This window comes from Gavialis gangeticus, unplaced genomic scaffold (genome assembly GCF_001723915.1).
Source record: "Gavialis gangeticus isolate Ggan-Ray unplaced genomic scaffold, GavGan_comp1, whole genome shotgun sequence".
Classification (NCBI taxonomy): Eukaryota; Metazoa; Chordata; order Crocodylia; family Gavialidae; genus Gavialis; species Gavialis gangeticus.
In genome coordinates this window covers 53,513,735-53,537,618 of record NW_017728996.1, presented here as the reverse complement: position 1 = coordinate 53,537,618, position 23,884 = coordinate 53,513,735, and the positions used below count along the sequence as shown (strand labels likewise).

The 23,884-nt window shown below is 48.4% G+C and overlaps 1 protein-coding gene across 2 annotated transcripts in view; it reads right to left on the bottom strand.

The window, feature by feature from the left end:
• Positions 1 to 1,887: 1,887 nt before the first annotated feature.
• TRIP4 (thyroid hormone receptor interactor 4) overlaps positions 1,888 to 23,884 on the bottom strand; it is a 47,071-nt gene continuing 25,074 nt past the window's right edge. For both annotated transcript variants that reach the window (XM_019504546.1, XM_019504545.1), the window contains 2 exons: positions 9,305 to 9,407; positions 1,888 to 2,880 (listed from right to left, as the gene is read on the bottom strand). In XM_019504546.1, coding sequence (XP_019360091.1) covers positions 2,813 to 2,880; positions 9,305 to 9,407 — 171 coding nt within the window. In that variant the 3' untranslated portion in view covers positions 1,888 to 2,812. The remainder of the gene's footprint in view (positions 2,881 to 9,304; positions 9,408 to 23,884) is intronic.

The window sequence follows — 23,884 nt, the reverse complement described above, 5'->3', positions numbered from 1 at the left end:
CTTTGGGGCTCTTCAGAGGAGGTAAATGAAGGAGCTTGCCAGGCAAGTGAGGATGGAGCAGTGGACTCAACCCAAGCACAAGCTGCAGAGTCCATCAGGGACCCAAGATGAACTGAGCTCCGAATCCACCTGGATTCCAGTGGTAACTGAGGATTCTGGTGCCAAAATAAGGATGCTTAGCTAGCACCGTTAGCCATCTCACCGTGGAGCATTTTAGCTTCATGTGCAGAACCTACAGGCCCAAACTGCCTGCTGCTCACTGAGCTGAGGCAATAAAAACCTTCAGTGGAGCATCACACGGAAAAAAACGACACGGTCCTGGCATCCCAGGGCTGTGCCACCCCTTTGCAGATAGCCATTCCAGGGAGTGAGAGCACTAGAGGGGCTACTCCAACTGGTGCTGCTGGAGATGGCTCTCCTGGAAACCGTCCTGCCCAGAACACTGCTCCCACACCCGAACGGCAGCATGTTCCCAGCCAGGGCCGGACTGGGGGCTGTTCTGCTGGCCCTACACCACGGGAATGTCCCTCTTCTCCCCGCTCAGGTACATCTTCCAGCTTTTTAGCTCCCTTGTGCCCATGCAACCAGCAGAGGGGGCTGCAGGGACCCCTGCAGTAGGGATCCAGATGTCTTGCCTGTTATTCCTCCACTGTCAAGTTCTTCTGCCTCTGCCAGCGGTGCTGAGTTTCTCCTTCCCTCCGTGCACCGCGAGTCAGAGCCCTGTGGGACAACCTTCCTCCCAATCCCTCCAAGTCCCATGCTCTCCCTCCTGACTTGACCCCTGCAGCTGATGGAGACACATAGCTTAATTTGAGAGTCCCAGTTTGGGAGCAAGGTGCTGATGTGTGCAGAACATCCAGAGTGAAGCCATGACAGAACCAGAGGCCACCAAGAAAACATTTAACACTGGAGAGGCTAACACAGGAGTGCAGATGTGAAAAGGGAAGGCCTTGAAGTCAAAGTCCAGCTGGAGAGGGATGGAAAGTGGGGATTTTCCAGGTTGGGCAGGATGAGAAGCAGCCACAAGAGTCCAGCTAAGGAAGCAAGCAAGAGAAACCCCACTATCTCCCAGTCACAGGAGATGGCAGTGTCCACAAGGTAGCCTCGCAACTGACCCCAGGCCCAGCAGAACTGAGGCACACCTAGGCTTTCCTAGCTAAAATCCACACACATCTGTACGTTGATGCATCTTCACCCTCCCCAGAGCCTCAATGAATGGGGTGACACAAGCTGGGCAGAGACTGCTCCCAGGATAAAGGCAGCGTTTAGCACCTTGCCTGGTAGTGTCCTGCTGGCTGCTGCTGCCTATGCCTCCTCTTGCTTAATTCTGGGACACTGAAGCAGAGATGGCATAGAGTCCTACAGGCATAGAGTCCTACAGGCTGCCAGCACACTGGGGTAATAGAAAGATGCAATAGAGAGGTCAGAGTGCCTCTGAACCCATTTAACTGTCAACCATGCAACAAGCCAAGCATGTCTAGTGAAGCAGCCCCCTCTCCAGAGGCAGATTGTGACCAGGCATTGCCCCCAAGTTGTGGTGACAGGAGCTGCAGGAGGCTTTGAGGCTCTGTGCTTGTGCTGCCCTCTCTGGGAGGTGGCAAGTTTCTGTTGGGAATCAGCAGTGCTTAGACCACGAGCAACTAATGCCTAGAGCAATGCAAGGCAAAGAGCACACAACCCAGTGAGCATCAGTGCATAATGGGCACAGGCATGTCAGCGCAAAGAGTCACTGAAGATGAAGGATTAAGGAATGAGGAAATTAATCTTGCTCCTAACGCCAAGTTGTTGGGTTGTTTTTCTCTGAAGCCATGCACACAACGGCGGGAGGCCAGCCAGCTCACGTGGGGAGGCTGCTGGTTTGATAAAAATCAGAGCAGGGAGATTTAAGGCTGTGCAGATGCTGAAGATGCCAAGCACAGCGGCTCCCAGCTCACGGGAGCAGCCTTGCAAACAAAGCTTCTGAGTCAGAGGGCAAAGATTCAACTCCGCCTTTCCTCTACAACCCTGCACACATGCTTAACAGAGGCACAGACAGAGCTCAGGGGCTGGGGGTGCAGCTCAGTATTGCTAACATTTAGACCCCTTCTGCCTTGGTCCCTTCCAAGCTATCCATGTTTCCTCTCATAACATAGACCACGGCACGCTGCAATGACAGGGGGCAGCTTCAGCAAGAATCAATGCCAAGGCATCTCTCTGAGCAGCTGCAGCAACAGCTCCCTCAAGCCTAGTGCTGTAATGTGTCTGACCCACTCTGGCCAGAGGACCTAGAGTCACAATCTGTCACATCACCGAGTTGCCTGGAGAGAGGAATCCTGCCAAAGCAAAGACCAAGCCAGATCAAACCTGCTGAGACAGAAGGAGCTGCTGGCTGAAGCCAGAGCTGGCCTGTTTCTGGATGCTCTGGACCAGCACTGGGACTGCTGTGTGTTGTAGCCTGGCCTATCAGATACAGCCAGATACCAGCACTCTACTGAGTTTGCCGTTTAAAAGGAAGATAGTGGGGAGGGGGTTCCAGAGCCCAAACAACAATGTTTTGTGGCACAAGATTCCACCTCGAAGTTGTGGCTCCACCCATGCAGGGAGTTTGGCACAAATCTTTCTTCCTTTAATGGCTTTCAAATACACCATACTATATTAATACATTTTTAATAAGTCACAGGTGCCCCCCCCTTCCCATAAGCACATGCCTTTCAGAACTTTCCATGTCATCTCTGCAGCCTCCAGTTCTAAGGGACCCAAGGAGACAGAGCAGGCAGCCAGCTGGGCCAGCATCCTGGGCTGTGTGGGAATCTCAGCCTGGCTGCCCCACCATTCACAGGAGTGCTTTCTGCTTCATTAACCCCTTCTTTGCTCCCTGATGAATCTTTGAATCCAGTTTCCCTGTGAAGGGGAAAGAAAGGGGAGGGGGGAGGGGGAAAAGAGAAAGTCATTCTTTATTTTTAAATGCAATTTGCAATGCAAATCAGCTGGAGGCAGCAAGGTCTCCTAGTTAGTGTGTTCCTGTCACATTCAATTATCCTGCTTGAGGAAGCAGGCATTTCCAAACTTCAGTGTCTCGCTCTGTTGGCGTGACACAGGGAGCTGGGAGCATCGTGTGTGATGCAGGGGGGAAATCATGGGGGGCTTTGGCAAGGAGGAGGGGAAGTGAACCTCCATGGCTCCCCTGGCTACAGGCTCTGCTCAGCAGTAGGATCCATACATGACGTGTTTTCAGGGACTGTGCATACTGAGCGCATCTTCCCCAGGCACTGCATGGGAGCGATGTCCCTGCAACATGTCAACTTGCTGTGTAACACGGGCCTCGCCACCACAATGTTATAGAAACCTGGCCTTCTCAGTCAGAGCAGGCTCCCCAGCTGCATGGGGCCAGTGACCTGAAGGAGCACAGTAGAGAAGGCTGGAGGCTTGTGTGACTATCTGACGAAGGGCTGGCCACATGCTGTGGGAGTCAGAGTTTGCAGCCTGTGGGGCTCTTCCTAAAGGAAAATCTGGCTAAGAAGTCTCTCCAGACTGAAGCCTTGCTAACAGGAGGCACATCACTGCCTCCCACCTCAGCACAGAACAGCCCAGGGACACCACATGGCTATACCCACAGCTAGGCATTCCCTCTTAACAGCAGCAGGCCCCTGGGCCAATGCTGCCTCCCTTGGGCAGTCAGGCAGGCTGTTGCATTAGGTCATGACTTAGAGCAAAAAGAAGGGAACCTATCTCCCCCCACCAACCATATCTCCAGAGCAATATATGCTGTTTCTTTCCCATTCAGGGCACCCACAAATCATAGACGGGTTTCTGACAGTGCTGAGACTCTTCCACAAACCAGGCAACAGCCAAAACAATGCCATGTGGCTCTGGTCTCCCATGAGTCTCCACTCTTCTCTGCCCTGCCCTCCCAGAGAGGGGTGTGCAGCAGCAGGTCCACCAACCACCAGCCAGAGAAAAGCAGGGCACGCCTAAGTTGTCACAGTCACTCCACAGAAGGCTGCAGGGTTCCTGGCTCTGTGCAGATGCTTTGATCCCTGGCAGATTGATGGCTTGTGTCAAAATTCATAACACATCGTTCCAGCCAGAACAGAAATTGCTCTGGCCCTTCCCAGCAGTGGCTGGCTGCCGCTGGCATGCTCCATACTGCTCCTGCCCTATCATCAAGGCGGCTTCTGCGCTGTGGGGGTGACAGCTCTTCTGACCAAGGACATGCAGCCAAAGCCAGGGCAGGCACTCTTCCCTCCTGCTCTCAGATCAAACCTCCTGTCTCCTGTGCTCTCATCCACGTGACCCCGCAGAGCCCCCACTTACACTGGAAGATTCTGCGCCATGCTGGATTCCACCCGTGGTAGACAGAGGCAGCCCTCGGCTCTTACAGCCTGGGCACACATTCGGCCACCTCTCTCGCTGTTATTTGTATTCCTTAACCAGCGTGCTGCAGCGGCTCCCTCAATCCCCATCCATTGCTCGGCGAGACAGGAACATTAGTCAGGGGGATCGGCTTGCATTGATCTCTGCTCTGTCAGAGCGCTCGCTGGCTTTAAACACGCTCATCCATAACCAGCAGGAACTCATTAGCTCCATCCGTTGGAGCGCTCTCTCTCCCCACAACGACACATGCTGCTGTCCAAGCAGAGCCTGGGCTGGCAGGACTGAGCGCACAAGCAGCTGCTGCCCAGAAGCCCTGCACAGAGGGGCAGGAGTTAAATAATGCTTGCTACTGCCTGCAGAGGTTTCTCCAAGCAGACTAGGCAGCTATATATTAGCCATGGGAGCTGAGATCAGTGCTATTGAACACTGGCAGGCGAACAGCAGTGACTTGGGCTGACAGCAACTGCCTCCAGGCAGGTGAGATCTCCCTTCAGAGCCAAGCCAACAAAACTACCATGAAAAGCCAAAGCTTGTTGTCACAGCCCTGAAGAACGTCACCCAGCTGGGCACTGGCTCTGCTCTCTAGGTTACTGTACCATCTCATCCTGGTGGATGGGACCATCCCACCACATTTCTGCTTTTGTCCCATGTCCCAAGGTCACATTCACTGGGAAACAGGACCATCTTGGGCAGTAGGGAAATTTTGGAAGGACAAGACAACTGCATGCAGTTGCTGTATGTGTAGCTCTTAACATTTGAGGGCCAGGTCTGAGCACACAAGCCGCTTGGGCATATGCTGGCAGGGCTTAGGAAGTGTTTCCCCACCCCAGAGACAAATGCTTTCTCTGTCTGAGAAACAACAGTATCTTGGGTGACCAATTCGGCTCAAAGCAGTGACAGCCTAGCAGTCATCACTCATGAGGATGCCTTGCTTACAGTATTTGCTGCTTTGCTCAGAAACTTCTGCCAGAACAGGGGTGGAGCATCAAATCCCAGATGCTTCCTCTCCCTGTATCTCTCTGGGGTTGGCCGATTTCCCTGAAAATGATCCTCAGCCTGGATTCAGTACTGAGTCTGCTACCTGGCCAACCCTCTGCTATAATCTGTACTCCACAGGGAGCTTTCAGGGCTTAGGCCTCTGGGGCGCACAACTCTTCTGCAAAGCCCAGAACTGCTCATCTCTTAGGTTTGCTCACATTTCCAGTGGGAGGGCAGAGGGACAAAAAGAGGGTTTGCAAAGAGTCAGCAACAGAATTGCAGGGTGCAGCATGAAGGCTTCCCCTGTCATGGCTCTCAGCCACCATGCAGGAAGGGCAGCCAAGGGAAAGTTAGAGCTGTGACTGCAGAAATGGAATGGCCCAAGTCCTGGAAAATCTACTGGAGGGCATCTCCCATACCCCAAGCCTCCTCCTGGGAACTGACTGCCCCTAGCAGAGTGTTTCCACCCTCAGTTTCTATGATGATGTGAAGATTTGGAATGAGCCTCCTCTGGCTGAAATGGAGGTGTGATTAGACACCACATGTCCAATCCACTCTGAGCTCCGACTGCCAAGCATGCCAGACCGGCGTGTTGCAGAACGCTGGGTTCTTCAGCGGGAGGAGATGCCAGGGGAGCAACAGAGTCAGCTGTTTGCTTCCATTCTGTACTGTCAAGAGCTCTGACAAGCCAAGGCGCTTGGCTTCACATTCAGCACCAACATCCCAAGTGCAGCTGCTTCTCCTTATCCCCAAGGACCCAGCTGACCAAGAAGGCTCTCCAGCTCAATGAGCTGGTGAAAACCTAGCTTATTCAGAACCAGGACACAGCTATGAATAAGGCAACCAGGCACTGGGACTTCCACTCTCTCCAAGCTAAAATCATCTCATTTAAGTTTTCTTTCCCCTCTTGCTCCAGACTGCAAATCCCACTGAATGCCCCACCTCCAACCTCTGCTCCCTGAACCCAGACCAAGACAGGAGCTCACTGCTGCTACCCTCCGTTATTACTGATGGAACAGGAGACCGATTCAGAGAAGCTTGGGAGTCCCTCAGAAGCCAAGCCTGGACTAGGGAACACTGCCACAAGAACGACGGGGCAAGCAAGGGGCCCCCTGCATTCAGAAATAAATGGAAACATATTTCTCTGGCTCAGCTTCCCCTTCCCAAGTCACAATCCCCCTGACTGCTCCCTCACATGCAACCAATAACTCTATCCACAACTGGGGCTATTTTCTTGTAGTCCAGCACAGAAAAAAAAGACAGAGCATTAGTTCTCTTAGAAGTGTTCAGCTGCTACTGAGATGGTGGCCATATAACTAGAGTGACAAGACAGAAGGCAAGCCCAACTTCTGTATGACCAAACCAAGGACCTTTGTTTCACAAGTACAGGTCAAAAAGACATGGTGGTTGCTGCTTAGGTTACATTTCCAAGAGCTCCTGTAACCCAGTGGTGATCAACCTTTTGGTCCCATGGGCCAGATTTGTGGCACAGAGTCAGTCTGGGGGCTGAATTAAGCCCTGTGCCAGGATCAGGCCCTGGGGCCCTGGCACTGCCCCCTCCTACCCCTGCATGCTGGGATTGGGTCCTTAGTGCTGTCTCTCCTGGCTCCCACACCAGGATTGGATCCTGGGGCCCAGCACTACCCCAACCCGATCCATTGCACAGGGCCCACAGGGCTCCCCATGGACCTGAAAATTTGATAGCAGGGAAGCAGTGGCACTGCTCCCCTGCCACCAAATTTCTGGACCCATGGGGAGCCCTGTGGGCCAAGTGATACGGCACCATGGACTGGATCTGGCTCATGGGCTGGAGGTTGTGTACCTTTACTGTAGCCTATCAGCCTGTTCAGATGGGAATGTGATAGGGATCCCCATTCCAGGCCTTGTTTGAGGGCTCAGAGGGTGTTACTATAATGAGAAGGTCAATGATTCTCTGTCCCTTCCCTGACTTGTCACAAGTCCTGTTTGTGCAGCCTGCAATGATCGATCGCATCTTCCCTGCAGGGGAACTTGTAACCTCCACAATCTCACTGCTCCTGCTGCTGCTCCTTCACAACACATCCTGTCAGGAGGGAGCCATGGAAGGCAAAGCCAGCACAGGGAGGGGGGCCCTTAGGCAGCCTCAGGCGCAGCCAGCTCCCTTCCAGTCTAGTAAACTGATCCCTCTTCAAGCAGGAAGCTGTCACAACACAAAGCATGCGATGCGACAGATGGGAGCTAGGGAGCACTTGTACCCAGAGATGCAGAGACAAGAGGAGGTTGCTGCCCACTACTTGCACAGCATAGAGCGCAACAGTGTTTCAGCCAGTCACTGCACCCAGCTGGCTGACCTGACTCCATCACTGTGACCTGATGAAGGAATATGTGGCAATCAGGGGTGCAGCATGAAACAAAGAGGGGAAAGTTTCCAAGAGGACAAAGTCAGGGAATTGAGACCAAATGCAATGCCGATCATAGGGACATACTAGGAGCACAAAGACCCCTTTCTCAGAAAGAACCTGCCACCTTGCTTGCTGATTCACACACATCCAACAGAATCAGAGCTACCAGGCTGCAACTGACTCCATGGACAAGGTGTGAGCTTCCTCCACGAGTCCTGCAGCTGGGGCTGACCAAGTGACGTCGTGACAGCAACCATATGCTCCTTCCTGATACCACTGCTGCTGCATAAACAAAGCAGCAAACCCAACCCAGCCACCATGTCCCCCTGAGCTCCTGGGGAAACACATGCTGCAGCACCAGCCTCAAATGCCTCATGAAAAACAAATAGACCCCACACAGGTCAATCAATGGAGAGAGGAAAGGCCAGCATCCTTCAAAAAGGTGTTTGTTCGCTACTCCCAAGAAACACGGCTGCTTCTCAATGCCATCATCTAACTACTCCCAATGAAACACACTGCAAATTAGAGAGAAAACATAGTAGTAATCAGCTCTGCTAAACAAACAGCTGAGACTCTTCTTTTTTCTTTTTTTTTGGTTATGCTGTTTTTAGCCTGTCAAATTAATTTCTCCCATCCCCAGAAACCATGTGCGGCACCTTCCCTCGGCTGTGAGGTGGGGATGCTGCTAATAAGGACAAAGCTGACTGTATGCTGCCCAGCTGCTGTATCCATCTTCTGTTCTGTTTATGGCGGCAGGCAGCAATAACCAACAGCCTGTGGAGGGTTGGTTGCTCATAAAACAGACTAACAGCACTGGCAAGCATCATGTGGGCAGATGCTACGCAAGCTTCTCTATACAGCTCTGCCAGTGCGTTCCTGACCTGCAGCATACTGCACACAGCTCTAGCAAAGGCAGCACTTCCATCTGGACCTGCAGCACCCCCCCCCCCAACCCCTTCCCAGCCCTCTCCTTCAGAGAGCCAAGCAAACCTATTTGTTTGGCAGCTTCATAACACAGACAAATGTGTAGGAGTGATTAGAATGAGACCCATCACACTCATTTTCCCTTGAGATGGTAAGATAAGACCTGAATTCCAGTCTATAAAGGTGGAAAGGTAGTCCAATTACCACCGTGCTAGAGACAGTACTCCCTTTGCCAACACAGCTAACATTAGGACACTAGTTTTGCTACTTTCCATATGTGAAGGGATGTTTTTGACTCTATTGGATACAAAGGTTTACCACTTCAAGTAACCTGGTATGCTCAGTCAGACTCCAGGTGCTAGGGCTAGAAACAGATCAACTGCAGACACACATTTCCTACTTGCACATGAGGAGGCTAAGACTGCAGAAGTGTTAGCAGGGGCACAGGAAGGGGGAAAAGGCATGTGTTTTAAAGGAGGTGACATCTGGGGAAAGGAGACCCACGGAGGAAAACACTCCAGATGTGTTTGCATTATTAAACAAACGCCTGCGGATTACAGAATGCCACACAAAGCCTGTCAACTTTTATAGAGAATGCAAGTAGGGGTGGAGATAAAAACAGGTAGACAAGGGCTAGAAAAAGGTGGCCGTAGGGTGCCAAAACTTACAGATTTTGTGTTTTCCTTTGATGGGAAACTTCACAATCATCTCTTGGGCATGGGCACAGATGAAGACAAATGGAGACCGAGACTCCTCGCTCAAATCTGGGTACTGCAAAAACAAACAGACAGGGAGTGGGGCTGAGAGAGAAGCCTGATGTTTACATATCGCATAAGAGAGGTACAATTCTTGGTGCAATGGAAGTGAAGTCAGGACTCAGGACTGTGGCTACACCCCTTGGCAAGACTGTTTCTAAACTGAATGTTTTAGGGGTTCAGGTTAATCACTTTTATATCACCCCTCTAGCTAACCAAACACACATTTGTGATTAGATGCAGCCTCAACTTTCTGTGGAACAGATCCACTTTGGGAACTTTCTGTTTCTAAGGGGCTTATGGACAGAACACCATAGGTATAGACTGTGCTTTGCCAAATCCATCAAAAAAAGACCTCTACCTGAGGAGCTTAACCTAACTCAGACTAACATAGCACTATAAACAGGTGAACAGTTCAGAAAGGAGTCAGTGCAAAGATACAGCTGGTTGGAAGAGCTGTGCAAGGAATGCTGTTTTCCTTATGACATTCAGCACAACTCATATCAGGAGTATAAGTCCACCCTCTAGAGTGATTTCACTACAGTGAAAACATGTGGGGAATCTGTTCAGGAAAACAGTAACCAGATCCCTTTTTTCACTAACCAAGAAGGAATAAAAGATCCTTGAAGAAAGAGGAATATACAAATCCTCTCATCTGGACACAGTCCAGCCTTCACTAATGTTTAGAAGGTGACATGCAAACCTCTTACAGGGAAAAAAAAGTATATTAGCATGGTTTAAGGGCCTAGATTAGTAACAGAATAAGAACTGACCCACACACATAATGGAACTGCATGTGTCCCAGTAGCTAGGATACAACCCAAAGAGTTATCTTTCCCCAGGGAACCATAGCTTAGCTGGATTGTTACCTAGGACTGGGAAATTGTTTCCCATTCATGGTATGATATCATATAACTGTCTTCCCTTCCCCATTCCATTAGCAGACCTGGTAAAGGCCATTGCTGTGGACAGGACATCAGACCAGATGGAAGAAGGGATTTGGATAAAAGTGGTAAATGCATGATTTTTAGGGTATTTGGAAAAAAAAAAATCACTTCCTCTTTCACTGAGCTGCCAGGCAGCTTTTGGGTTTATTTCTGACAGCTGAACATGGAAAGCAGAGCAGGGGGTAACTGGCCTTTCTTGTGCTGCATAAGAGTGTTGCCAACAGTCGTGGGGGGGTGGAACACAGAATCCTTTGTACGTCAATTAAATGATTTCCAGACCCCTTCTTTCATAACTGCGTTGACTGCACAGTGCATGAATGAACACACACTCACACACTATAATGCTGCTCTGGGTGCTGATAGTTTTCTGCCATGCAGTACAAATTTCTTTGTGCAAGCACAGGCAAAGGGAAAAGAAAAGAGAAACCTCCCTTCTCAGATACTGATTAACAAAACAGCAGCAACTACTGAATCAGAGCCCATTACAGAATGATTCTTCCCAATTCTAGGAGCTGGGTAACAGATTTCTGCAGAGGTACCTGGCACGTGTTCCTCTGAAGATTCTGGGGCCATGACTAATGGTCATTCACAAGTCAAACAGGATTCATGTGGTCCCAAATCAAACAAAGCCTTGTACCTTTGCCTGACAAATCACTTGCCCCATGTTCACAAACGTTACCACCCAGCCATACTACTTTAGAAGTTTCTTTCCCTTTCATACACAGACAGCTCATCTGATAATGGAGCTAGAGAAAGCACAGCCTGCTAACTGTGCGGGCATGGCCTCCTGTTATTACAGGACTTATAGAAACACACACCCATCACACACTGCACAACGGCAGCAATCCCCTCAATTCCAGTCCATCCCTAAACCGCAACATTTTTCTCCTCACCCTGGGCACTCATCCCAAACCAGCTGGTAGGGTATTGTGCTTTTATAGCAGCAGGGAAGTCACCAAAGCCAGAGACACGAGCCCATGCATTTAACGATTCACCTGCTCAAAAGCTTTGCACAAACTCTGGAAAGGGTTGTTTCACTTAAACAGGGCCTCTACCAGCAGGAATTTTTGCAGGCTTGAAAATGTAGGCAAAGCCCTCCATTCACATGGATCAGCTCCATTTCTACCCCCAGCGAGATGTTCCCCACTGTGGAATTCAAGGTAATGATGACATTCTTTACCTGCCGGAGGGGCCAGGTTGATAGCCTTTTTTATCATGAAAACTGTTACCATAGCCATTACAAGATCCCATTAGTAGCACAAGTGTAAAGCAGGCCTTTTAATTAAAAGTTTGACTTCTGGAACAGGAGACTAGGTCAGCAAGCTGTGCAGTGCAAAGCAGCACACAGGAATGTGGCACAAGGCTGGAGTCATTCTTCCAACATGCGACATTCACTCAGAAGAGCTGGGTATGCAGTGTGCTGAGCAGTATGAGTCTGTGTACTGGACACTGTGACTCATTCGAGTTAGACCCCCAGAGCAGGCAGGTCGGAGGCTGCAGACTAATTGCCAGTGTAGTCCTTCAGACAGGCAAAGTTTAAAGGCATCACAACCTGAACCAGTTAAAGTAGTGAGAACCAGCAAAGCTAATGAATTGCCAAATGAATTACAGGTTCTTACTGGAGATTTTAATCCTTGACAAAAGAGAGAGAATGGATAGAGTAGGAATAGTAGAGCAACTCAAACATCTGAGATGAACATCTCCAATGCACTAGGGGACAATGACAGAGGGCATTCGTTACATATGTTGGCCCCTAGGTGGGCATGAGCTTTGCCTCTCACTAGATTATGACTCCCAGGGACGAAAACATCTTGAAGCCTAAATTAATTCATTCTGGATCTAAAAATCAGAGGACAGGCACTGGAATTGTCTGGTCCCATGGGCTGGAATGACCACTCTTTTCTGCCTCTTAGCAGATCTGTCTCAAGGACCTTGCTGTGTGTTCTTGCCTTTCTGCTCCCTTTCTGGAATAGGACACCTAGACTTTGTTGGAGTTTAGCAGGACTTGCATACACAACCTCCCTGCTGCTGCAGAGGATGTTAGTTTCTTCAGTTCTGCCTTGAAGGGACTTTAAATTAAAGAAGGTAGCTGGAAGGAACCAAACATTTAAAGCTACAAACCCAGTTTTTTGTATAATTGCTCCCAAGAGGATGCTGACCCTAATTATACTGCAGTCATTATTGCTTAGCACTTAAACCACAGTTCCTGCTTAAACCAACCCATGCAAGTCACTCAGGAGTAAGCCAAGGGTAGTCTCTCCTCTTACACACTCCCCAAGTAGCTGTCCAAGGAGCCATCATTTAGGACTTTAAGAAATTGTTTCTCTCAGCTGTGTCCCAAACATGGCATACATTAAATTCTAAATAGCTGAAAACCTCCGTTATCAGTATTTGAGTGAATACACTCAACATAGTGTACTATCACTAGTCTGACCAAAAGGCAAGCAATGTAACTGATAGATAGATATACCTGGGTTTTTGTGTCCTAGAATGTGCATTTCTACAAGTCCGCTCTAGTCAGAAATAGTCTTTCATTAGATACTACCCAACAGGTAAACGATCACTCTTCTACCTCTATGACTTCATGCATCTTTCCAGTATAGTTTACCTGGGCATTGGAACATCCCACGGATACATATCCCCCCTGCTTCAAAGATGCCTCATCAAATAGGCAGGCATTCTAGCTCGCTCACTCTTGCTTTTCATTGTACATTACAAGATGGAAAAGCCTGCACCATGACCCCAAACTGTACAGGTTCTTTTATTACTGATCATGGGTAAAAAACAAACAAACCCTATGTTACTTTGGTGCACAAGTCCCATTTTTTCCCACAGTGATTTAGGACCTGTGGTTCCAAAGACTTTCAATGAGTCTAAAGCTCCCAAATCACTTGGAAAAAATCTCTCTCTGGGAATGAGTTCTATGAAACCCCCTTATCTGATACCCTGTCTTACATAGTATGGTTGAGCCCCCCGGACACCTCTCCAAGTCACCTGGAATTTCTCTTCTGTTCACGCCACCATGCAATTCACACACAGCTAATAAAATGTCTCATGGAGATGGTGTTCGGGGCTGTATCAGCATAGCCACTGCACAGAAACCAGTAAGTCCCTGCTTGTTTCAACCACACACGAGAGATGCAAGTATCCATCTAAACAAGTGTGCTGGAGGGACCCAAATTTGTTACTAACAGGTTTGTAAGATTTGAGCTGTGAGGAAATTAGCAGGAGAAAAGAATCTTGAGGCAGCTTAACAGACCGAAAGAGCTTGAGGCTAAGTGGAGCATCTCAGTACATGCTGGAAGTCAGCTCTACAGAAGGCAAGCTGCCTACAATCATTGGCTCCTGCCCTCCCTATGGATTCAGGAGCTTGAAAATACAGCGAGTAGCTACTAGGCATGCCAAACAACTCCAACGATAAGGCAGCAGGGCTGAATATGTCGTGCTGAACGCTCCCCGTACTCTTTATTTATTGGCTTTCCCCCCCCAGCATGTCAAAACCAGCAACAGTAGCAGACCTGCCCAGGCTTTGCAGCTCTGCCAGCCCACAGTGAATGAGCAAAAGAGTGGATATGTCAGTCTCTGAGGTAGCAGGGAGAGGCACCCATTAAGCCTGACATTTATGGCCCTGTTTGACAGGGGCTGTTTTCATCCAGCCTAGCGTAGCAGAAGTAACAATCTTCTTTACTTGCTCACAATTGAGACAAGCACTGGGAAGCTTGAAAGGGAGGTACTGTGAGCGCTGGCTGTAGCCAGACAGACTGCAGACAGGGGCTGTGTGGGCTTCCCTGGAGACACTGTGCACAGTACATTTGGCAACAGACTTCGGGTCAGATGCCCTTGGCTGGCTCTTCTCCCTTCTGCCACTTCAGCTGCATAAAGGAAGTGGAGATTGGCTTCCACAGGCACTGAAGAGCCCTCAGCAGGCACAGAGCTGATGCAGCTGGGTTTTTGTATCGCCCTTCCTGTGGGCTGCTGCCTCCATTATAGAGGGCATGGCTGGAGCATGCTGCACTGCAGCTTTCCTCAGCTGGAGGACAGTCTCTTGGGGACTGCAGCTAGCTGACAGAGTCCAGAGCACTGCCTAGGCTGCTCTATGCTGGGTATGAGCCAGAGCAAGACAACCGGCCTTAAAAATTAGGGAGCTGTTACTAGTGACAGCTCCCTCAGCTGAACCCAGCAGAAGTGGGAACAACAGAGGGTCTTCTCTCCTCTTCAGATTTTCCCCCAGTCCTTCTCACAGAATGTTATCTGGATTCTCCTGTTATTTCATAGAAGCTGTACCTCCTTCCCTACACCGGCTGCACATCCAGCTGATTATTTGTCAGGCTAAGGAGGGCTGCACACTGTTTCCTGGGGAGCCTGTAAACATTATCCTTGTGCTCCCTGCCACCCACCTCAGCAGCCCCACATCGCTGCACCTACCGCTACAGTGCTGGGTTTGCCTTTTAAGAAGAGTTTTGAGCCCAAAAAAGGGATTGAAACAACCCAAGACAAACATGCCCAGGGAAGAAAAGCCACAAGTGAAGAGACCCCGCCTGGGGAATCCTCTGAAAGGGCAAAGGCACCCCCCATGCGGCAGGAAACAGAAAGCGCATGGCGGCAAACACCCTCTAAAGCAGTTTCACTTCCAGGCAATTCTCTTGGTTCAGGGGAGGCCTCCAGACAGGAAAGCAGGAAGAAATGAATGCATGCTCCAAAAGGGATCCAGCCCTAAACATAAAGACCATTAACACGCCCCAGCTCCTTCCCCATCCCTACTTCAAATGCCAACTGGCTTCCAGATCCCTACAATCCAGCCTGCTCTTGAGACACTTCTTTAACTTGGAGGTGCAAGGCCAGCAGACGACCCGGCATGCAGCCTTGCTAACTGGAGCAAGATGGAGAACCTGTAGTCTCCAAGGACAGCCACTATCTGCTCCGTTTCGTGGAGGTTAGGTGTGGCCCCCAAGCACCGGGCAACTTGCCAGAACAGCCAACTTCGGAGGCCTGCCACATGGAAGACAGGCAGGTGTGTGATGGGGGTGGCATTCGTAAGTCAGTCCTTATGCTCCCTCGCAGGCCTCATTAGGCCCAGAACATGAAAGAGATCCAAACTCCTCCGGCCACTGCTAGCCCAGGAAGCCATCTTAAGTCTGGGCTTCATCCCCGTGCTGCTGAAGAGCTTCACAATAAGACAGACAGCACTAGAAAGCCAGACTGTCTGGAATGAATACAGACAAGCAGACCCTTTTTATGCTGGCAGGAGAGGGGAGTTATTCCTCACTGTGAAATGCATTTAAAAAACGAAACACAAAAAAACCTTGGCAGAGATCAGGTCCCTCAGAAAGAGCATGGGGCCACTGTAACAAGGCCTGTGTGCAGCCATGAATCAGCCATCCAGAGCAGGCACAGATGCACCGCAGGCCGTGCTGACTTCTGCAAGCGTTACAAGAAGCCACCTGGCTGTCCCCAGGTTGGAAGGTGAGGAAGCAAAGGCGCTCCCCGCGAGAGGAAGGCAAGGGCTGGTGAAGGAGGAAGCCTGGGGGGTGGCTGCGAGAGGCTTTGGCCGCTGCACAAAGCTCTTCACCCAGTTTTCAGCATGATTTGTGGGAAAGGCGGACCCACTCATCTTTCATGCCTCATAAGCTTCATAGCTGTCAGGCTAACATAACAGGTAATTAACTACTAAACAGCCATTTTCTCCTCCTCTCCTGAGGGAAATTGCTCACCATCCAGCTAGAAAATGTTTCTTTAGCAGTTTCCAAAAGAGAAAAGAAAGTCGGCAGTTTCTGGCAAGTGGCACAGCTACCGCAGCCAAACAGTGGTGTCAGTGCCAACTTGGACTCCGCTGCACAAACGTGACCAACACCCAAGAGGTCCAGAGAAACCAGAGACCACCAGAATTACAGGAACACTAATTTGGATCCCTTTGCCTTGCTTATAGTCCAGAGGGCTGAGCCTGAGGTAAAGAAATCCACACACTGGCTGCAAGCAACAGTTCATTTATGGTGTAGCAACTGGCATGGGAGATCTGTGTTCTGTTCCCAGCTCTGGCACAGTCTCATAGCCTGACCTTGGGCAAGACACCTGTGAAATCCATGCTTCCTACACAAGGCTTCAATAATCCATGCGGGTCCACTGCTTAGAGCCTCTGATGAAAACAACAGAGACAGAAAAAAACACTGGCACAGACTTGTATCAGCTTGGCACAGACTTGTATCAGCTTGGCCTCCAGAGGCCAGTCCAGGGAAGGGGTTTTTCTTGGAAATGCCATGTTTTAAATCAAGAAAGAAATTTGTACATTCAGTGCCTGTCTGGTGCTGATTGTAGCTCACCAGGGCAGGGGCTATACCAGGAAAAGCAACTGCACTGGAAGAGGAGCAGTACATGCAGCCTACGGTTGGGACTATAATCCACTTGGCATGTGTATCAATATCATGCCTGATCGTGCTTCACATGAAAGCACCATTTTCAAAATAATTCTCTCTCTAGCTTTGTTAGAGACAGAGGTAGAAGCTGGAGAAACGTGATCACATGCTGCTTCCCTTAAGCAATCTCTACACAGAATGTCAGCATTTCCAGATCGTTTCTTTGGCAAGTCAAGTTCTGTCGGATTGTTTCATCTGTCAGGTTCCTGACATCTGCAGTAGTCCTGGCTTCAAATCCTGACATCTGCAGTAGTCCTGGCTTCAATGTTTCTAACATTTTGTTTCTTTGGGATCTTCAAAAGCTCATCCCCTGGAGAGCCTGCTCCATATCACAGAGAGATGCCATACTGAAAAGCATATCTAAGAATGACATCCTGTGAGATGGGCTCTGAGCTCACCTAGTGACTTTAGAGGTCAAATCTCATTTGTTCAGAAATTGGGAGATTGTTCCTTTCATTGCCAGACCTGCAAACTGCCTATGATCTTAGAGTCAAGCTGGGATCCTTCCAGCTGATAGATCATCACTAGGGATCGAGATGCTGCAGGCTGGATTGTCTTCAGTTATGCCATGGTAGCTGCCCAAGGATAACTGAAGGCAGAATCAAACCAGTAGCTGCAACTTAAGTTAGCAGCTCTGTAGATGGTGCCCATATGGAATTTGGCACTGCGGCACTTAGACTGTTTCAAAATAAAGGCAAATTCTCTTCTTGTCTCCAAGTCAGCAGGCCCAAAACTTAATGCATCCAGGGAAGTGAGCAGCCATGCCCTCTTCTGTCACTTTCTTGAGCAGACTCACACTAATGCATCTCTTTAGATTCGGTTTGATTTTTATTAGCTTAGTTGCACCTTTACTGATCTTTGGACAGAAACTGGTCTTTTCAGGATTCTCAGAGCCTCCCTCCCACCAAACGTCCCCTCTGTTCAACCTTTCAAGGTATGTTCCCACAAACCAGCATATCCGTCTACCAAAAGTGATAATGTCCCAGTTGTTAGACATGATGATGGAAAGAAATCCTGGGTTCTACCACCCTGCTGAAGCTGACTGACTCAGGCACACTGGGCAAGGGTTTTCATGCCTCAGTTTCCCAGCTTTGTAATGCGTGTTGAGAACATGGGCTGAATGTGCTGGTTCAGTGCAGTAAAGCATTACACTTTGGGGCTTTGGTTTTCTGCAGAACACAGCCTTCGACTGGGGCCACTGGATTGGCATCCTCACATATGTTTCTTGCATCAAAGGCCACTTCACCCATCATCTTCCCCCTCATTTCTCGCTTCTCCAACCCAAGTGGAAACTATGAAACAAGTGCTGTTCAAACCAGCATTCTGGCTTGTTACATGAGCTGGGAGTTTCCCCATACAGAAACCCATGGCAGTGCAGCATTGCATAACGCTGCCAGATTTACTAGCCTGGAAACAAAGCATTCAGCATCCTTGCAGGAGATCTAATCTTGCTACTAATGCCCCCCTAACCACCTCCTTGGGACTAAGAACCCAGATAGCTCCAAGCAGAGCTGACACCAGCTACTGCCTAGCCAATAGGCACTGGGCCCTACACTGACAGGAAGGGAACGGCTCTGGAGCAGGCTGAGCTAGGAAACAGATAATCAATGACATTCGGTTCTGATCGGCAGAAGGAAAAAGGAGGATTAGAAAAACAAAAACGGGAGCTACCAGCCAAATTTTTGTTTGAAAGCCTGTTAGGTCTAGACTGCAACGTGTGAGGAAGGAACAGCTCAAAACCACAGCTGCTAATGGTTATGGATCTGGCAATCAAAATGTCTTTGTTAAAAAAAAAAAAAAGTTAACTGCCTTACTATTGAGGTTACAAACCACAGCCTTGATGCATTGTTGCAGTCAACATCCTCCCTGCTGTTTTTGAGAGCTTACATCTGCTGCTGGCAGATAATATGCTGGCAAGCTGCACGAGCTCCTTTCATGGGGATGTACAAGAAGCTCTGCTAGGCTGCCTTCATTTCTCCTTCTTCCCACAATTATGCCTCTCAGGTGACACTTTCCCCCACTACTTTTCCCACTCGTGCTTCATTCAGGACACAGTCAGATCCGAATGCAGAACAGCGGACAAACAAGGGTCACTGCTGGATTCTCCCCAAGATCACCTCTTCCCATCAGGCGCCTCTACCTTCAGAAAGCATTGTCTGCATAAAAGTTCCTAGTCCAGATCTAGTTGCGTCTCTATACCACAAGCTGTACTTGGCTGGAATGGCCCAGGGGGGAAGCAATTAAAATTTAATAGGAACAGGACTTTGAGATGTGGATTTGATATTTAAGCTAGTTGAGCCGCACTTGGTTTTTCAAGACTGAACAGTCTGACACAGCTCAGGTTCTCAGAGGCTTTGGAAGAGCCTGCAGTGCCAGCAATCTTGGAGCATGCTCTATTCACCTCTGCTTTCCCAGTGCCAAGTGACCTAGTGTCACTGAAACCTTCAGCAATTCTAATCCCTGCTGGGGAGGCAGAGAATCACCTGCCCAAAGTGAGCCAAGGAAGCTGCATTAGGATGGGTTTAACACATTTATAGGGTGACTGATGACCATCGGGGAAAACTGAAAGGGATTGGAAAAACATTCGCCAGGATAATTGGCTCATCTGAAAGCCGTGTTTCATGCATTCGTTCCCACATCGAGAGATCCTGGAGGCAGGGCTAATGTCAGCTGCAGAGGCACGCCCACTGCTCTCAGTCAGATGAAAGGTGGGAGCAACAAGAAAACAGGCAACTGGAGGGCTGGGAAAGATGAAAATTGGGGTATTTGTTGCTGCTTTAGCAACCCAGAGTACCTGTGCCCTTCTGATAGTACTGCTGGAGTTTTGCAGTCAGCAGAACAAACCCCATTATTAATTATAATTATCAGTTATTCTTATTAATGGATTAAAATTCATATCCATGCATTACAAAGGGTTAAGCCTGAAGATGATTCAGCTGTGTCCAGCTATGCCAAAAACAATCCTACTCCCAAAAATACTTTCTAAAGACCCACTTTAATAATTTAGAAGCCCAAATGTGTCTAAGCAACAACTTGCTCATTACGGACTCCATCACTCACAAGTACACTACCTTGCCAGTCTTAGCTTTGAACCCTGCTGGCAGCAAAACATTGGTTTTAGGTTCTGCTGATTAAATCACATGAGAGCTCTTCTAATTCTCCTTGAAGAATGTATCTGTGGAACTATATATTTCTAGGAATGGCCTGACTGATCTGCTGGGGGTTATGAAGTTCATCAGTTATCTGATAATGGACATTTATGTATGTGACCAAGTGTAATCCTAGCAAATTTGTATTTTAATTGGGCTATGTAGCAGCTAACTTGCACAAGATGACTTCTTGCTTGTGGGTGAACCCAGATCAGAAGATGGGAGTTCCCTTTTTTGCTCCAGGTATCTGACAACTTCACAGCAGACTGGTACAGTTTGCCTGAAACACCTCAGCTCTCCTGTTGGTGCTGCTCCTGCTATGAAACAGTTCTCATGACTTACGGAGGAAGGTGGCCCATTACCCAACCCTGGCACAAGAGAGCTGGGCCTGCCTCTCTAGAAACCAGAGCCATGAAGTGAGAGTTGAGCAGCCTGGAAGAAGAAACTCTAGCGGTGGCCAAGCCTGTGAAATCCTGAGTTGAATGTTGTTATCTTATCCCTTGCTTCAGTGTTAGTAAAGGCAAGTTTCAACTCTACATAGAGCACGGACTGCATCAGAAGCAAAGTTAACTCCTAAGTCACTAGCTAGCTTACTAAAATGGTAGCAGAGGCTAAGTCCAGAGTCACCATTAATTAAGTCATATACTTCAACCTTGGTTTCATTTTTTCCCTAGGGTCTTTGAAACTAGAGAAGAGGGCAAACTAGCCTCTATCATTTGATTCTTTTTGGCATGCTAATGAGTTCCTAAATTAATCATCATCAGCTGGCAATTGCTCCTGCATCTTAACAGGCTGAACAATAGCCTCTATACTTGCTGGCTTATGTTAAAGCAGTGACTCTCAACCAGGGTGCTGTGGCACTATTAGGTGTGCAAACACCTACACATGATTCACAAGATAAATCCAGATATTTCAAACAGGAATCTGTACCATCACAATCATTCTGACCTGCTGTGGTTTATCTGAGTTCTTTGAGACACAAGAAATGCTCTGGTATTTTCCATAATCAAATAAACAAGTAAAAATTCAAGAGCTGGCAATTTCCAAGAGCCGCCTTGGGTCTAGCAGGGGATGCCCCGAGTCTAAGAAGGTGCTGAACCACTGTGCTAGAATGGAAAGCCCCAGCACCTTAAATAAGGGGGAACTCCAGGGACTAAAATCCAAACTCACTGTAGCCCTACTTTCCTCCATTTGCCACAGACAAGTAAAACTCAGGAGAGGGAGGAGTCATCTGCCTTGGAAAGCACACAGACAGAAGGGTGGGTACAGACAAGCTTACTGTAGTGTCTCCAGGTCCCTACAAGCCAGATTTAGACCTCACACAACCTGATCTGGAACTGGATTACATATGATTATTGTCTGAGCTTCACACACTAGTTTTGGTGGCCCCTTGATCCAAAGGGCCTGGGGGTTGGCTGCAACTGTTTCAAGTGGCCTAGCTACACTTCTCACAGCATGCTAGTCAAATCTCTAGCCCTACAACCGTAGAAGTGTGCAATCTGGCAACAGTGAGGCTTGGGCATTAGAAGGTCTTAATGAACAGAGAGGAAAATGTGTCATTATTCCCAATCTTAATAGCACAGACTCCCTGGATGCACTTTGCCTGAAGTGAAGAAAGATGTTTTCTCATTCACAAGAAGAATATCTGGTTTCAATTCTCCAGAGAGGAAGAGGTGAAGCTACAGAAAAAGACACTAGACTGCCAGGCACAGAAAATCTTAGCCATGTCCCCTCAGGCAGATTTAGAGTGGTAGGTCCCCACTCAAAAGAGAGGAATACATTCTTTATTTCTCTCATAGGTAACTACCTGATATTGAAAGTTAAGGTTTTATCCTTCTCTCTCATTACATAGTGAGAGAAATTAGGGAGAAATAAGTGTACACGCAGAGATATCCACACATTTTCTAAGCAGTTTAGAAATACTCGTATAAATGCTATGGAAATGGTTTTTTTCATAATCAAAATGAAAACTGTTTGAGATCCAACATCATTAGCACAATGTGTGGAGACTTCAGTGCACTTTAAAAGAGAATCAATGTAAATCATTCAGTTTCTCATATCCTTGCCAAGACCTAAATGTAGTATTCTGTGTTTCCCCAGTTACAACTGATGAGCTCACTAACACCTAACGCAGGAAAAGGAAGGCAGCTCAGCGTAATGCTTAAGGTGTTGGTGACATCGGCCACAGGCAGAAAAAAAGCAGTCTGTAAATTCTGATCCTGGCAGGGAGAAAGGTTTTCAGGTCACCTTTAGCACAGAAATGCCCAAACAAAGGGATCATTCTAATTTAAATGTATATTTTAGGCTGATCATAATAAAAGGAAATGAACCCAGAAAATGCTAGATCTGCTAGACTCACTTGGAAATACAGAGCTGAGCTGCCACATCATGGGAAGTGTTGCTCTTTGCAGTGGAACAGACGCCTATGTTTCACAGGCTGAGTTCAGGAAGGCGTTCTAGCTTCTCTTTGCTGTCACAAGCTTAAGTCACACAATTCACGCAGAGGGCTTATGTATTGATCACTGTTTGCCCTTTGAGGGCATCTTCCACTGAATGATCACAGCACACTTTTTAGGAACAAAATGAGCTTTGCACCATCTTTAACACAGCAGTGGCATCCAACGTGTGGAAAAACAGGTCCATGGAGGCTGCAACTTGCCCAAATGCATACAGTGAAACCAGTAGCACAACTGGGATCAGAGCCTGTACAACCCAGCTGCCAGTGCTGCAATCATTTTAGTCACCATACCATCATCCCCCAGCTGCCTCACACAAACAACCCCAATGAAGTCACAACAGAACCAGGCACACACTTAAGCAAGTGCTGCAGGACTGGTCCCACAGGAGCATGAGGTCACAGCACAAAAGGTAAATCCTCAAAATGAATAACCAGTAACGAACAATGCAACGGTAACCTCTCCAGGGCAGGAGATAACCCTGAAATCACCTAGCTGTATGCATACTGCATGCTGCACACTGGGACTCCCACTCTGATTTGGCTTTCTGAGCACAACTGTAATAGAAATATTAAATGATGATGATGATAGAAAAACACCAGCAGGGTGTCACTAAACAGCTTCATTAACAATCTGACAGAGGAAGCAAACAGCAAGGAAATTAAATCTGCAGGCAATACTAAATTGCAAGCGGATGTCGGCACCAGCGAGGACAGGGAAGTAATATTAAAGGCGTTGACGGGAGTTGGAAGCAGGGAAAAGAACCACCCGTGCTTGGGAGAAAGATGAGGCAGAGGGATCAGAAACAAATGTGCAGGTGTTGAAGGAAAAAAAAACAAGTGGCCACTGTCACACAATGATGAACGGATTGGGAAACTTTGAATTTTCAAATGCTGGGTCTCACTGGAAAATGTAGGGATGCTGTATTTGGGAAGTTCCTCTCTTACTTGGCAATGTCAAAGAAGTAACCACCAGGAGTTGGAATGGGGTGGGAAAAAAAAAAGGACAATCCAAATGGAAAGTCTGAAAGTCCAACAGCTTGTCCTCCCAGAGTGATCTCCTCTGCCATACTACAGCACTGTGCTCTATACTTGAAAGCTTTCATTTGCTTTCTACTGCTACAGAACAAATGCAAAGAAAACTAAGCACTCCATCCTGCCTGTATTGAGGCTAAGAGGGCTTTGTCTACACTGAGAAACATGCTCCTTGCTGAAAACTGGTTTTCATAGATTTCATAGACATTAGGGCTGGAAGGGACCTTGGAAGATCAACGAGTCCAGCCCCCCACCTGAGGGGCAGGAAGTCAGCTGGGGTCATAGGATCCCAGCAAGATAAGCATCCAATTTGCTCTTAAAGGTGTTCAGAGTAGGTACTTGAACCACCTCCAATGGCAGGCTGTTCCAGACCTTGGGGGCTCAGACAGTAAAGAAATTCTTCCTTATGTCCAGCCTGAAACGGTCTTGAAGGAGTTTATAACTGTTCGACCTTGTCATCCCTTGGGGCGTTCTGGTGAACAAACATTCCCCCAGAT